General features: G+C 40.8%; 1 protein-coding gene across 3 annotated transcripts in view; it reads right to left on the reverse strand.

Annotated features, from left to right (window-relative positions):
* Window positions 1-1,690: 1,690 nt before the first annotated feature.
* Window positions 1,691-17,276, reverse strand: part of PGGT1B (protein geranylgeranyltransferase type I subunit beta) — a 73,942-nt gene continuing 58,356 nt past the window's right edge. For 2 of the 3 annotated variants that reach the window (XM_073344733.1, XM_073344734.1), the window contains 3 exons: window positions 16,562-16,746; window positions 15,945-16,053; window positions 8,258-8,932 (listed from right to left, as the gene is read on the reverse strand). In XM_073344733.1, the coding sequence (XP_073200834.1) occupies window positions 8,751-8,932; window positions 15,945-16,053; window positions 16,562-16,746 (476 nt within the window). In that variant the 3' untranslated portion in view covers window positions 8,258-8,750. Of the gene's footprint in view, window positions 4,576-8,257; window positions 8,933-15,944; window positions 16,054-16,561; window positions 16,747-17,276 lie in introns of those variants that run through there. The other variant, XM_073344735.1, reaches the window with a different exon arrangement.

Below are 17,276 nucleotides of genomic sequence, written 5' to 3' on the forward strand. Positions count from 1 at the left end.
TTTGTAAAACAAGATATCGGGACATAGGGTCACCAACTGGGGAGTTTCCATTTACTCGGGCTAGCTGTGTCTCACTCATCTTGGCCGTGTTACAGGGTTCAACGCGGATTAGATCTTCACGGAAAGAGACCCCAATTTATTGCCAAGCACAGGCTTCCCTTCACCATGTGCATGTTCCCTGCTCCCACCTCTTTTTTATTTAAACAAACCAATCCAGCAGCCTTCGCAATGAAAGCCCCATTCTCTACCACCAATTGATTTCCTTCTGGCCTCTCAAGGTGTCTACACAGGGAGTGGCAGCCTAGGGATGGGAGGAACTTCAGAGCTTCAGCTGCTGCCCAAGCCACAACATTTATACAGCTATTTTCAGTATGCTAGCATGAGCCTGGGGATGTCAACTGAGGCTCTGAGACTGGCTGCCAGGGGGTGTGTAGACAGACCCTCACTGCTTCAGGCAGGGCAAGAATGCAGGAGTGTGGGCCACTCACCTGGGCCCGGGAGGTTGATTCCCTTCAGCATACAGATAGAAGGTAAAGAGCAGTAGTGTTAAGGTTAGCTATCATGTAGTTCCTTACACAGGTGGAGGGAGAATTAGCTACCCCATCTTATTATGCAGCGCTCCAAAGCACACTACTATGTCAGCAACACCATAGGGATGGGACACAGGAGGAGGGAGAAGCACTGCGGCTTTAAAGGCATTAAACATGGAGGCATTAAGAAGGAAGAAATTGTCCTATCCCTTCTTTCCCCGAACCCTAATACATTTGTGTATTACCCACTGGTAAAGGCTTAGAATGTGTGACTTGTACAGCGATTTTTGCATTGAAAATAAATCACCGTGCTCCATATATGAAAACCACATTCAAATACCCCTTTAGCTATTCCTCATACAGGAGACCCTGTAAGTATGTTCCTTGGCCCGAATTACTCAGATGCAGCGCACTTATGCCATAAAAAGGATCCCTCACAACTTAAAAGAGTTCAACACATGGCACTCAGAGTTACTGGGGCATATTTATGTCATTCAAATCAAATCCACCGTTCTAGCACCACTTCATCATCAACAGCTCAAAAACCCCCTTTCTTTCCAGTTAAGGTTTTTTGTTCCAGCGCTCACATTTTTACACACAGCCAGCCCCCTGCCCCTCATTAATGGACTCATTAAAACCTACACTGCCTCTTCCAGTCCATACAAAGTGCTGCAATGATAGGCATTGTCTTTGCCCAGCATTCATCTGATCATGCCACTCTCCACCAGCTCCCCATTCCCACTCCTTCAAACCAACATGTGGCATAACCTATCAAAATGTGTGAGGTATGACCAAGAGGTGAAATACCTTGTTTTGTATCATGCTGTAAATGGCAGATTACACTGGTTTTTAATTGTAAAGCTAATTAAGATTATTTTCTTCCCCATGTGAAGCCAATAAATTAGTTTTCCAATGTGTTAAATGGTGGGAAGGGCTATGGGAGCTTGCTACTCAGGTTGCAGAGGAGAGGAGGGTATAAACCCCTGTGCAGACTACTCTCAAATGCAGTTAGTGCTCCATCCCCACTCCACAGTACAGCTATACCCCATTGCCCTCTGAGGGCTAGAAGGCCCCCAGTTGCTCTTCTAGCAACTCTGGGGCTCTCAGGTTTCAGAGTGGTAGCCATGTTAGTCTGTATCAGCAAAAACAATGAGGAGTACTTGTGGCACCTTAAAGACTAAAATTTATTTGGGCATAAGCTTTCATGGGCTAAACCCACTTCATCAGATGCATGCAGTGGAAAATACAGTAGGAAGTATACGCACGCACGCGCACACACACACACACACACACACACAGAGAACATGAAAAAATGGGGGTTGCCATACCAACTCTAACGAGAGTAATCAATTAAGGTGGGCTTTTATCAGGAGGAGGGAAAAAAAAACTTTTGTAGTGATAATCAGGATGGCCCATTTCAAATAGTTGACAAGAAGGTGTGAGTAACAGTAGGGGGAAAATTAGCATGGAGAAATAGTTTTTAGTTTGTCTAATGATTCATCCACCCCCAGTCTTTATTCAAGCCTAATTTAATGATGTCCAGTTTGCAAATTAATTCCAGTTCTGCAGTTTCTCATTGGAGTCTGTTTTTGAAGTTTTTTTGTTGAAGAATTGCGACTTTTAGGTCTGAAATTGAGTGTCCAGGGAGGTTGAAGTGTTCTCCAACTGGTTTTTGAATGTTCTAATTCTTGATGTCTGATTTGTGTCCATTTATTCTTTTGCGTAGAGACTGTCCGGTTTGGCCAATGTACATGGCAGAGGGGCATTGCTGGCACATGATGGCATATATCACATTGGTAGATGTGCAGGTGAACGAGCCCCTGATGGTGTGGCTGATGTGATTAGGCCCTACGATGGTGTCCTCTGCATAGATATGTGGACAGAGTTGGCAACAGGTTTTGTTGCAAGGATAGGTTCCTGGATTAGTGTTTTTGTTCTGTGGTGTATGGTTGCTGGTGAGTATTTGCTTCAGGTTGGGGGGCTGTCCGTAAGCAAGGACTGGCCTGTCTCCCAAGATCTGTGAGAGTGATGGGCCGTCCTTCAGAACAGGTTGTAGATTCTTGATGATGAGTTGGAGAGGTTTTAGTTGGGGGCTGAAGGTGACGGCTAGTGGCATTCTGTTACTTTCTTTGTTGGGCCTGTCCTGTAGTAGGTGACTTCTGGATACTCTTCTGGCTCCGTCAATCTGTTTCTTCACTTCAGCAGGTGGGTATTGTAGTTTTAAGAATACTTGAAAGAGATCTTGTAGGTGTTTGTCCCTGTCTGAGGGATTGGAGAAATGCGGTTGTATTGTAGAGCTTGGCAGTAGACAATGGATCGTGTGGTGTGGTCTGGATGAAAGCTGGAGGCATGTAGGTAGGAATAGCGGTCAGTAGGTTTCCGGTATAGGGTGGTGTTTATGTGACCATCGCTTATTAGCACTGTAGTGTCCAGGAGGTGGATCTCTTGTGAGGACTGGTCTAGGCTGAGGTTGATGGTGGGATGGAAATTGTTGAAATCATGGTGGAATTCCTCAAGGGCTTCTTTTCCATGGGTCCAGATGATGAAGATGTCATCAATGTAGTGCAAGTCGAGTAGGGGTGTTAGAACAACACTTCCTCAGCTCTTGTCCCCTAAGTCAGCCATAAAAATGTTGGCATACTGTGGGGCCATGCGAGTACCCATAGCAGTGCCGCTGACTTGAAGGTATATGTTGTCCGCAAATGTGAAATAGTTGTGGGTGAGGACAAAGTCAAAGTTCAGCGACCAGGTTTGCCATAACATACTGTTCCAGATGGCTTGTAGTCCATCTTTGTGTGGAATGTTGGTGTAGAGGGCTTCTACATCCATAGTGGCCAGGATGGTGTTATCAGGAAGATCACCGATCAACTGTAGTTTCCTCAGGAAGTCAGTGGTGTCTCGAAGGTAGTTGAGAGTGCTGGTAGCGTAGGGGCTGAGGAAGGAGTCTACATAGCCAGACAATCCTGCTGTCAGGGTGCCAATGCCTGAGATGATGGGGCGCCCAGGATTTCCAGGTTTATGGATCTTGGGTAGCAGATAGAACCTGGTCGGGGTTCTAGGGGTGTGTCTGTGCAGATTCATTCCTGTGCTTTTTCAGGGAGTTTCTTGAGCAGATGGTGTAGTTTCTTTTGGTAACCCTCAGTGGGATCAGAGGGTAATGGCCTGTAGCATGTGGTGTTAGAGAGCTGCCTAGCGGACAAAGGAGGTGCTGTCATCATCACAAATAGGTCTAGGCGCTCAGTGACAATAAGTTGGCTAGATTAATTTTAATTTTTCTTTCGTAAACACTGTCAACTACAGCAACATTTGAAGAAAAAGCACAGGCAATAACTCTTTAGGAAGTCTTCCTTATTTCCTGTTGTCCATCACAGGGTTAATGAAACCATTCTCTGCAGCATCCAATACTACCTCTTTTCCAAGACAAGCTGACTAGTTCTACAGTAGACCAGTTCTACTGTAGCATAGCAATTATGTTCCTGTGTGAATTACAGTACCCTAGTAGCCATTTAGAAATGTACCAAGATTCTTATCTTTCTTCATAGAATACATTTCCCAATTTATATAGTGTCATGAACATTTGAATATTAATTTTGTTTTAGTTACAGTGATGGGGACCCCACAAAGTAGCTGCTTATCTGAGGAAGTCCCCTCTCTCTCCCAGCATGACTGCTACATTCCACATCATTTGGGGCACTGAAGCCAGAGCGAGCCCCCTAGGTATGTAAAAAACAGCTTTTGGAAAGGCATTCTCCTTGAGGGTCCCTGGATTTTGGAAATAATTTTCACCACCCTTCCATCTGAAATAACCTGAAGCTTTAGGACACACTGTAATGGAAGTCTGTTGTGGGGGGGGAGGGGAAGAAAGGGTTTATAGGATCTTAGGTGGAGATATTTCAGTTTTGGGTACAATCCTCATTTGCGCAGAGAAGTGTGGATGCTTTGCTTCTGCTCTCTTGGCTTGCGTTTTAGTTTGTCAAGGCTTCCAAGAACATGGGACAGGTATTCTTTGTTATCATCTAACTCGGTTAGAAATGTCCAGAGTGACCTGAAAAAATAGATATCAAATTTATTTGTTATTAGCCATATGTATTAGAATTGTTGTTTGGCCTGTTCATAACCCTCCGGCTGGGTAGGCCATGTTTATGAACTAGCTGAAAGCTCATGCTGTCACACAGTTGTAATTTGTCAAGTCATGTGTATAAAAAGTTGAAAATGCCCTTGATGGTAACATACTGCAAATCCCAGTGATGATTGAACCTGGAGAAATTCTAAACAAGAGCAACAAAAATTCTAAACCATACTGGTAGTTGTTTCCATAACTCCATCCTGACTCAGACATGCTAGGATTCAGAGTGCTGTTTGGGGTTACGATGTGTGCTGGCTGTGTTGATTTGTCTGGGGAGATTATAGTGGTAGATTTGTGCAGGTGGCATTTGGGCCAAGTAATCCATCATATGTGCAGTCTCTCTCATTCAAACCATGAAAGTGTCACATGCAAATTAACTATAATAGTGGTGGTTGGTTGAGCAACCTCTGACATCCCAATGGTCTAGGTCGCTTAGCATGGCCTACCCTTGTGATGTACAGCTACATTAAGACATGTAATTTCATAAAGTCAAAATGGCTGAATACTTAAAAACTCAACAGTAACAGACCGTGAATCCCAGTGACGATTGAACCTGGTGATATTCAGAACAAAAAGCTCTCAACTATGGTTGTAGCTGCTTCTGCCACTTTGTACTGTCCCAAAGACATTTCAGAGTGACATTCCTGGAATCCTATTATATGGATACATGTATATTTAATAGTAACATTCCGAAGTGTTATGTCATGACATCTTCCACCAACTACGTACAAATTCAAAGATTAAGGTTGCTATGGAAGCCTTAATTTTCAATTTTTCACTCCTTTAAAAGATTTTAACTTCCTTGGTCTAAGGAAGCCAATTTCAATTTCTGTAGCAGGCTGTGAAATCAGTACTTGTGGCTTTCCGTATGGCTCAGAAGTAAACTGAAATAGCTGGTAGATGAGAGCTTACAGCTACCAAGTTACTACTCTGCAACAGCAACTTTCAGCGGCTGAAGATTAGTAGATAAAACACTAATATATATAGGTACATAGTGCATCATGGTGAGGAGGAGGAGTTAGAGTAGCAGGGCTGCTGTAGTTCTGTATTTAGGAAGGTAATCAACGTTTCTTCGGATGTGCAGAATACCAGCATTACAAAAACAATGAAAGGTCCTGGCTCAATTGCGGTAGCTCTGCATAGAGAATGTCTGCAGAACTGCCCAGTACTTAATAAACTGGCATCTTGGGCGAATTAACTTCTCCACACCAAAGTTTCCCCATCTGTAAAGGGGGGAGAACTATGCATTCTTATAAAGCAGTTTCAGTTCCTCCATCTGCAAGTGTCAAGTATTATTGCAGGTTTCCATCAGAATGGAGAAGCTATTACACTCTCAAGCCTGTATTGCACCTGTCTGCTCACTATTTATTGGATAAGTGTAATAAAGTGAATACATTCACTGCTTATTTAGGAATTTTAGCTTCACAAGTTTATAAACAGATTCTGTGAAAAGTTGAGGGTTATTATAGCTGGACAGAGTTGTTTGTCATGCTTTCAAGCTACATTTTCAGCTGCTGTCCTGGTTACATAACTGCTTTCATTAGATCTTAAGAGTTTCCAGGTGGTTTTTCTCCAGTTATTAATTCAAGCATTTCATATGGACAAACATTTTCCCTAGTCAAGACACTTGCTGACCAAGGAAGACAATGCAGTAAGCAATTCACACCAATATGAAATTTAGATTTATGTCTACTAGCTTCAGTAGCATTGGAAATCAGAATCAAAACGGTTGCTGTACTGGACTGTTCGGTGCCCATTGTTTGAAGAAGATTGGGACATTAAGAATGACAAGTCATGCATGCCAAGTTGGCTGTTTGCACAGAGACAGATCTTTGTCAATTTAAAAAGATTAAGGTTTCAAACTGATCAAAGTAATTAGTCTCAATGAGAGGCAAAGGCCTGAACAGTTGAGGGACTTAAGAACAAAGCTAAAGGAGTTAATGGGGAACAAATGTGACTTTACAATTTTTTTTGATTATTCTAACTCAAGAGAAACTGAAGCCTGCTGTCAACCATGCTAACATTAAGCCTGAAAAGATCTGACTGAAGTTGTCTAGCTGGAAAAGGAGAAGAGCAAGGGAAGGAAGAAGAGGGTGTTAAATAGTTTAACTGGCATGCTGCCATAGTTTGAAATATTTACTGCTGGTTTATTAGATCTGTAGCTGGTTTTCAAAGCAAAAAAAATGGCAAATGGCATATTTGCTGTGAGATGTGAGCCAGTTTTCCAAAATTTAAAAGTAGTTATGGATTTGGCCACGACTCACTGTTTTCACCGAAGTCCCATTTCTTGTGGTTTTTCATCAAGATTTTCCCTAAAGACTGCAAGGCTAGATCACAGGCACAAGGTGCGACTCTTGTCAGCCATACATTAGAGAACCCTCTAATGTATAATCCACAATGTACAGTGGCACAGTCAGTGCAGGAGATGTCACTCCCCACCCAGGCCAATAAAAGGAGTGCCATTTCATCACTTGCACCCACTTCCAGCACTAGCGCTAAGAACAACTTACGAGTGCTGCTCTTCTCAAATCTGCTGCTCCAACCAATAGTTGGGAAAGTGGTGGGTTCTTGCCATGAGAAACCTGACAGCTGGTTCTCCAACAAGGAAGAAACACCTTTAAGAAAAGCTAGTTCCAACAACATCCACCCCCTATTTTCATCAGCAGCTTGATGTAACCTTAGAATGCCCCATCACTGCACTTCCCCACACCATGAGGAACTAAAGATAGTCACTGCCAGTTCCCTATGTGGAAGGAAGAGGACTACCCTCCCCATTCACTTCTAATGAGCTGGAAAGGCCAACCCCAGGGTCACTCTCGTCCATCAGCATGAAGAGGCCAAGGTCTTCTTTATTTTCTCCTCTTGGATCAGTTTTAGGCAGATGTCAGGAGCACGTCACTTATTTGGCCTCCAGCAGTGGCTCCTCAGTGAACAGTGAAGCTGAAAATCTGTTTTTAAATGAGAATTTGTGGCTTTTTGATATGCAGGTCAGTGAGGTTACAGCAAGGTTAGGTGTATCATGCATTTTCCTGCTGTATGTCTGTGAAATTTAAGCAATTGAGATTTGTGTCAAATGCAATGGCTAGAAAATGATTTGCTTGAACTCAGAACAGCACCTCAACTGCACCTCTCAAGTCTGATACAACTAGAGATTATATTGGCAAACGGCTGAAAACGTTCAATTTATTGGACTTTATTTGGAATAAAACTATTTAAAAAAAGAGCATCAAACAGTAATTTTAAAATACAACTTTCTGCTCTTCATATTCAGACATTTTAAAGAGAATCAGGACTTTTTTCTTTAAAATAGAAGGGAAGAAATATTTTGAAAGAAATCAAGATGTAATTGAGTGGTATAACACTACCAACATTTCTGGCACTCTACTTCAGAAACCCTCTGTGATGGCACCTTGCCAGAAGGTACCTATACCCCCAGGATTCTGCTGGTTACTTTCCCATCCCATTGTTAATATGCCATAAATATTTAATTAAATTCTCGTTAAGGTAATAAATACTTCATATCAAGTTATTGCATCTGCCTAGTTTGAGCTATACAAGGGGATTATGGAATTAATGTAATAATGCCACACAACTTTAGGAATCCTGTCTATATTGAATAAAATAATTTTATTTTTTGTTTACAAAGGTTATGGAAGCTGACATCTACTTTCAACTGAGACCTAACATAGGGGTTTCTCTACCCAAACATGACGATCATTAAGAACTTTGTGAGGTTCAGTGCTATACTGTATGATAATATGTAAACAGATTTTGAAGACACTTCCCCCATTATAAACTTTGACACAGTATGCACAAATTTTAAAAAATAAAATACAAATGAAAACAAATTTGCCTCAAGGGATTTCTTAGAAGTACGAGCCATTTCAGGAGTCTGCAGTGGCAAACTTCTACACAACTGAAATTTCCTTTTATCCCAGTGAACAACTGGCTAAAGGCCATTCGCTAAAAAAGAGACGCCAGTAACATGGATTTGATTGTATGACTCCAGCACTTAAAAAGAGCACATTGGTTATACATGGCTTTTAACCCTGGGCTACAGTTATGCTACCAAACTAAGCTTGAGTCTAAATCAGTCATGTAGAGATGTGCACGTCATCTGAACACTGTTTAGAGTCCTTAGTTTTCCAGAGCTGATGGAGGTGCTGAAGGCGCTCAGAGGTTCTTGTGCTTACATTCAGGGCCGGGTGAACTTTGCAAATGCCCGATTCCTCCATTAACGACAGGCCACAGATCCCAAAGTATGCATGCAAAGCATCTGAAAACAAAATAGCAAGGGAGTTCATTAAAATGTAAATGCTTCCTGGTGTATCATGCAGTAATAACCAACTGTTTCTGTGTTCCAAAACACCAACCAATTTTAAGCCAAGCACTGAAAGATAAATGGCAAACAGACGTTCCTAGTTATGTTTGGCTTTTTCTAACTCCAAATATAAAATATAATAGTTAACCAAGCCCTACCACACACTGAGTATGAGGAGATGATCTGGAATTTCTGTCCTAAGACTAGACTCTAGGAAGCACAACTACTTTATTCAGTAAAGAGCTCTCCCACCTAGCTGATCACATATGAGAGGTCATGACAGAGATGTGGAAGAGCCTGAGAGAGTCAGGAGCTTATTTAAAGCATTCCCTCCCAGGCACTCTAAAAATATTTCCTTCTAAAACAGGAGGATTTTTTTTTAGCATAGAGAAATTACTCCTGTTACAGTAGCAGCAACCTCTGTAGATGAGGGCATAGATGATAGCTGACTGTTCATTAAAACAGCAAGCTGTATTTTGGTACTAGCAGCTATGAAAAGGCAGAATCTGGAAAGTTCAAGTACCACCATAACACCTCTACCAGCCCATCCATGGGGATTTCTCTAATGCTGGGGAAGAAAGGTACCTCTTATATGGCACTCCCAACCATATCAAGGCTCCATAACCTTTTCAGTTTCATTGTCATTTCACAGTTACCAAACTGATCTTTTTCAAAAAGGTATCTGCACATACTCCAGCCAAATATCCAGAAAGCATCCTTATAAAGCATCGTTGCTGTGCACACAGAAACATGCTCACCACACACATCTCCTTCTGGGTGACCTCACTGAAAATGTGTCTGCCAGCAACAGCTCACCCACGGGAAAACTCCCCAAGCATGCTCACTGAAACCCCTTTACAGAGTACCACCCGACTGCCCATATATGGTAGATTTAACCCAGAGGCTCTGAAGTTGTGCAGGACAGTGCAGAATTTAATGCCAGCCAAAACATACTGACTGTGACAGAAAAAGCAGTGCACAGTTCAGGCTATTTGAAGTGATAATAAAAATCTCAAGGCATTTGAAGGTCAGGAGTTGTGGAGACAAATATTTTGTGAATAAGACACACAGGCAGAAGACAACCATGGAACACAGCAACTGGATGAAGCAAGTATCATTTGCATGGCTTCCTTGCCAAATCTCAATTTAGGCTGTTGTACTCAAATACCTTTACATTTAATGTTTCTTGCATGTTTGTTTTCACATTATTCACTCTCCATGTTTTATCAAGCTAATTCTTTATTTCCCATTTTCCTTCTGCCTCACCTGTGCTCTCTGTATGCTTCGAGATCTTAGGGGTTTTTTTGTATTCTCCTCTGAAGCTTTAAACATAATGGGATTTACACACAAGTAGTGAGGGGGAAATGGATATTAATGGAATCATTCGTTTTTAATGAGACAGTTGTAAAAACAAAAACACAGATTTCTTATTGTTCTTGATACTTGTCGCTGAGCAGCAGCAGAATTAATGTGAGACAGGGGCAATCTTCTTAAATGCCTAACAATGTGAAAGCCTTTTAAACAAAGAAAAAAGTTGGCTTTTGTTTGCCGTATGTGAATACTAGGGAGAGTATATGATTAATTAATGAACAGAACACAGGCCTATGAGTCAAGTGTTCCTGCGTTTTATATCTGCAGTGACCCTGATTCACTGGACAAATCATTGTCTCAGTTTCCCCATCTGTAAAATAGGAATAACAATGCCACAAGGGTGTTGAAAGGCTTAATTTATTGTGCTCTGAAACAACGATAAAGATGTACTCTGCAATCCTGTATGCACATATCTGTCTAGATTACTCTCCTCAATTTCTGAGAATCAACTTGAAGTGTTTCAGCTACAGGTGTACTTTCAATGATTTTACACACACAGGGAACAGGGTTTCTTATTTAACAGCCCAGGGATCAAGAGTTACACTAATCCAAACTTGCAGCTCTGCAGATCAAAACAGCACAAAGATAATGAACTGTATCTTTCCTGGCCCATACATCAACAGACTTGTTAAGTTCAGTTTGCAGGGCCACCTATGCAGTCCTCACTATCTTCAAATTCTGTTCTGTTACAATGAAAGCAACAGGGCTCTATAATTTCACTGACAGCATGCTTTGAATTGCAGATGTAAATGAGAACAAAATTAGGTTGGGAGAACCTTTACAACAGGAGAACATAGTCTGACTTTCAGATCCCAGGCTGATTTTGCAGGGGCTGTCTACAGTTTAAAAAAAAAAAATCATTTAAACCGTGCACATTTGATACAGAAGCCATTGACTCGCAAATGTGGAATGTTATGCCATTTCTATAGTCAGTCTCCCTTTGGAGTAGAACCGCATTTTAATAAAGAAGGATAGTCTCTTTTCAACTATGCCTCTCTAGCTTTTCTTAAAAGCAGGAACATGAACTTGTCAGCAGCTACATGGAAAAAAAACAGCTGGGAAAAGGTATCACAGTAGACGTACACAGCAATTGTAATTTTGTGAAGTCTTAACATTGTTTTTTTGCTGCTGCTGAATATCAACTAAGAAAATATACTAATTTGTTATTAGGAGATATCCAGGCTTTCGGGACGCTGCCAAGGTTAGCAGAGAGTTATATCAGGTGATTTTTTTTCCCCTAGATGCAGATCCTGCCAGAGTGATCCAGGATAAAACATTCATAATCCCTGCAGTTCTACATTCAACCTGCCTGTTCCATTTTTGTGGTCAGGAAGAATATTTAAGTTTATCACAAGCATGCTCTCAAAGAAGAGCAAATGTTACAGGCACACAGCAGACATGCTTTACAGGAAGTACATAGTGAGTATATGCGTGCCCAATACAAAACCGAAGTAGGAAGGTTCATTTTTATCCAAATTTCAGTCTTGAGTCTTATCTTTAATACACACAGTTTTGTTGTTTAAAATATGTTTAAGAAACCTTTCATACAGTTGAGCTTTTCAACAGGCTGCTTTCTTCTGGTGTATTAATAAAGCAAGATGTGCATGTAGATAAAGAAAAGTGGGATTTCAGTTGCCTTACAATGGTAAGGATTGATCAACAAGATGCAGCAGCAAATACAGCTACACCTCACAAGACTTCAGTGTCCAAAGAATGCTGCTTTTTCCTGTACAGTTTCATCTGAACTCTTCCTTATTCAGCACAAAGTATCCTAGCTCTTCATGGAAAAAATTGGTTAGAGGATTTGCTTAAATGGCTCTTAATGCAACAGGAACACTCTGGAGCTCCTCTTATACCACGCTATAGGTCACTAAAATAATTAAACTAGACAACTGGCTGGTAAAGCTGCATATGGGGGCTGGGATAGAAACAATGTCAAATCTTTTGCTTCCTAGACCAGAAGAGCTTGGGCACATCACAAGAATAATGCCATTTAGAAGGGAAGGAGGAGAAGAAAAATTAAGAGGTAACTGAGACTTAATGAAAATATTGAGGTGCTACAGCTGTTGTCTAGCCTGGGAAAAACCCCCAAACCCCTTCTTGCTGAAAGTAGTGTTCAGATAGCCTCAGGATTAGCAGGGTTACAGGATGAAGGAAAGATTGCTGAAAAGCCACAAGCACTGTTTGCCTTTCCAAGCACGAACAATGATGGGCCATGAGTTTTAGCCTTTAAAGTACAGATTTACTCTGAGGACCATATGTAAAAGTAACATCTTACTCGATACAGCTGCTCTGTATGTGTATTCAATTATTTCTTCTAACTTGACTTTTTATTTCTATTAGCACTGCAGACCCAGTTCCCAGACTAATACTTTACTAAGGCCTTGTCTATATACATAAATTATACCACTTTAATTACACCAGAATAGTTAAAGTGATACAAAGCGCCTAGCATGGACACAGTAAGGAGTACAAAGGTGCTCATACCAGTATAGCAATTCCTGTAGAGAAGGGGAATAAACTATGCTGGCATAAAGCACTTTTATACCAAATATAACAACTGTGTCCACACCATGGACTATACCAATTTAAGTATTTTGGCAGGGGGGAGGGGGTGAGGGGAAGAAAAAAAAATCAACCCTTCCTACCCAATATATAGTTAAACTGGTATAAAGATTGCATATAGACAAGGCCTAGGTCTCCGTAAATTACATTTGTGCAAGCCCACGGAACATGAAAACCAATGGGACTGGCTCAGGTATAACTGGGGGCCTCATTTGAACTGCAGACTATTACTGGGGATCATGCACGAGAAGGAAAGAACTCATCTTGATCCCTGAGGAGTTTCTGCAGGACTGGCAGTTATGTTGACACTAAACTGGGAGGAGTGGTAGATATGCTGGAGGGCAGGGATAGGATACAGAGGGATCTAGACAAATTAGAGGATTGGGCCAAAAGAAATCTGATGAGGTACAACAAGGACAGGTGCAGAGTCCTGCACTTAGGACGAAAGAATCCCATGCACTGCTACAGACTAGGGACCGAATGGCTCGGCAGCAGTTCTGCAGAAAAGAACCTAGGGGTTAGAGTGGACGAGAAGCTGGATATGAGTCAGCAGTGTGCCCTTGTTGCCAAGAAGGCTAACAGCATTTTGGGGTGTATAAGTAGGAGCACTGCCAGCAGATCAAGGGATGTGATCATTCCCCTCTATTCAGCATTGGTGAGGCCTCATCTGGAGTACTGTGTCCAGTTTTGGGCCCCATCCTACAAGAAGGATGTGGGAAAATTGGAAAGAATCCAGCAGAGGGCAACAAAAAATGATTAGGAGGCTGGAGCACAATGACTTATGAGGAGAGGCTGAGGGAACTGGGATTATTTAGTCTGCAGAAGAGAAGAATGAGCGGGGATTTGATAGCTGAAAGGGGGTTCCAAAGAGGATGGATCTAGACTGTTCTCAGTGGTAGCAGGTGACAGAACAAGGAGTAATGGTTTCAAGTTGCAGTGGGGGAAGTTTAGGTTGGATATTAGGAAAAACTTTTTCAGTAGGAGGGTGGTGAAGCACTGGAATGGGTTACCTAGGGAGGTGGTGGAATCTCCTTCCTTTGAGGTTTTTAAGGTCAGGCTTGACAAAGCCCTGGCTAGGATGATTTAGTTGGGTATTGGTCCTGCTTTGAGCAGGGGGTTGGACTAGATGACCTCCTGAGGTCCCTGCTAACCCTGATATTCTATGATTCTATGTGCAAAGTGAGCTCATTTGACCTGGACACTGATATGATAAACAGACTCTCTCAATGCCCTTATTATAAGAGTAGAACCACTCTTTCATATGTGCCCATAAATTAGCTCTACTAACTAAAATATAGCCCGGCTGAAATTTCTGTCACATGTGGATACTGAACAGTTGCTGCCTTTATTATGGCTACATTTTATCTTCTTCTCGTGAGTTAGAGATGGTTTATCCTCTCTATCCTTTATCCTAAATGCTGCTACAAGAGTTATTACCAGTGCAAAGTTTGTTTTCACATTCTGCTACATCTCCATATTTTCAAATTATGTCCAAGATCTGATTACCCATTATTGAAATGCCACCAATTTTTAATATCTGGAACTGAGCTACCTCCTTCCTAAACTCAGATGAGCTCTAAAAACTACACATACAGGGGTTCTAGCTATTACACATATATCAAGCACATAATTAGGCATGAAAGGGGTTAATTTTTATTGATGTCAGTAAATGTCAATTTTACTGTACACACAAATCAATAAAAAAATTTTCATCTATAAATAACTGAAATTTACAGGTAGGCGAAGAAAGAAAAATGCTGATTAAGGAGTTTTATTTAACTCTCATCCACATTCCTGGGATAATGGTGTACCCTGTGAGTTGTGATAGCTCACCAACTAGTAGCCCTCCAACTGTACTGTTTTTGGATCTTGTCACATGTACACAGGTCAGGAAAAAAGACTTTAGTATGAAGAACATTTCTTTTATAGCAAAAATGTATATGGGATACAAATATATCCCAAACATGTTGCACTGTTATCCTGTATTTTTAATAGTTGTGTACATGTTTGCATCTAGTGAGCATCTTGTATTGTAACTGGAAACTACGTCTCCCTCACTAAGCAAGCAATGTGGAGAATGTAGTGAATTTGTATGTGCTAACCACTGCACATTGATGTTGATGTGCAATTGCACACAGGCTCACGCTGAACGAGACTCCTGCTAGTTTTTCAATTTGCGAGTTAGAGTAAGTTTTTTTCTCCTAAAACATTGATGAATTGTTCTTAGATTCCTAATGCATTTGGAATACAAAAACTTTCCTTATGACACAGTCAATGTAATTTTTTTCTCGACACTGCATGAAGATTAAGCATATTGACTTTTTATATGGACATGTGATGTTGACAATTTGTGTTTGAATGGTTATGAAGCTTTAACTTTTGGAATCTCAACCTTGCTCATTAAATATTGTCTTCCCCACTGCCTGAAACTCACTGCATAATTTCTTTCAACAGTGTACATTTAAATGGATAATAAAAATGTTTAAAAATAAATCTATTGTTATGAAAAGTAAAAACTGAATTCTGCAAGCCTACGAATAGATGAAAAGTTTTAGGTACCATTTGTACTTTCCTCTAAGCTTTTTGCATTAGCTTTTTCATTCGCAATATTGTCTGATGTGCTCTTAGTATGTTTATTAAAAAGAACAAGCTCTGGAATATTTGTAAATGGGCCCTTATAAAGATACCCATTACACAATCTATGCTCTTTAGATAAAATTATTTTAAATACATGGAAATACTATTCAGATACTAAATAGTATGACCAGGTTGTTTGCTATTTTCTCTTTCAATAATGGGCAGTTCATTTGTGACATTTTAAAACAAGGAAAAGGGGCAGAGGGAGATGTATACTTTACATTATAAAAATATAGCTTTCCAATTATATGTTATGGCTTACTATTGCACATATTTCTGAGGGGGGCAGAATTAAAAATATTCCTTTATTTGTGTTAAAAATGAGCCACCTCTTGGACCACTGGAATACATTTTGCAACACAACACACATCAAGATTCTGAGAAATAAATTTACCTGGGTGGCTATCTGGCCACTTGGCAAATCCACCAACAAGACGATCTTGAGTTGACAAGATGTAATTTCTGTTTTTCTCAAAATTTGTATATTGGAATATTTTCAAGAGCTGGAAAAAAGTTACAGTGTTACAGAAATACCTATTAAAAGAGAAGCTTTACCATTTTATCAGCTATAAGTGGTGCACTGGGGCATAGTTATGGTAGGTTTTAGTAACCTGTCGTCTTGCAAGGAAGCAGCAGACATGTGTAGCCCAGTACATAAATGTACAGAGATCAAAATAGTTTAGTAATTCAAAGATCAAGCCTATTTGCACTGCCTATAACTAACTTGAGGAGAAAGAAAAGGAGTACTTGTGGCACCTTAGAGACTAACCAATTTATTTGAGCATGAGCTTTCGTGAGCTACAGCTCACTTCATCGGATGCAACAATGAAGTGAACTGTAGCTCACGAAAGCTCATGCTCAAATAAATTGGTTAGTCTCTAAGGTGCCACAAGTACTCCTTTTCTTTTTGCGAATACAGACTAACACGGCTGTTACTCTGTAACTTGAGGAGATGAAGGTTGGTTAACCAAGTCAAACAGGTTAATATAATTGCTACAATATATGTATTACCTTAAGTGTTGCTCCTACCCAAAATGAGTAGCAGGTGTCTACAGGTTTGTTGGGACGTCCATGATAGCCATTCTGTTGTCTCATTATGCACCATCTCTTTATTCTGTTCAGTTCTTTCTCTGAAAATACTTCCTCCAATTTACCCATCAAGCACAGTGAGGCAATACCACAGAACGTGGAGCCACCTGTAAGAAATAATTCTGTTTCTGCAACATTTTTTCATTGAAGTTAAAACTTCTGATTAAGACAAGACAAGATACCAAGTAGTAGTACAAAATATCAAACAAACAGAGTTGTGTAAAGGAGTTCAGAAAGGTCTGAAGTCTAAAATCCAGACAAATAAGGTGATCCTTAATCCAACACAGAGGTCAAAGTATTACACATACTATTACAAATGGAATTTGGTGGGCCTCAGTGCTGCCTCATTATGTAAATGCTCTCGCTCATTTGCCCACCGCCATGGCACCACCACTACTCACTGCTGCAGACTGGTTTCCATACGTAACATTACACAAACAAGCTAATGGGAAGCAGGAATCTGAAGCAGTGGTGTCACATTTAAAGAGGCAGGCTGAGCGAATGAGCGAGCCACATCATTCCAGTACAAGAAAAAAGGCTTCAGTCAAAATACACCAAATTTTCCCATGCCTGATTAGATTTACTTTAGGAGTGATATGGTGGAAGTTTCTCTCCCCTTCAAAGAGGGAGGGGAAGA

This window comes from Lepidochelys kempii, chromosome 5 (assembly GCF_965140265.1).
Source record: "Lepidochelys kempii isolate rLepKem1 chromosome 5, rLepKem1.hap2, whole genome shotgun sequence".
Lineage (NCBI taxonomy): Eukaryota > Metazoa > Chordata > Testudines > Cheloniidae > Lepidochelys > Lepidochelys kempii.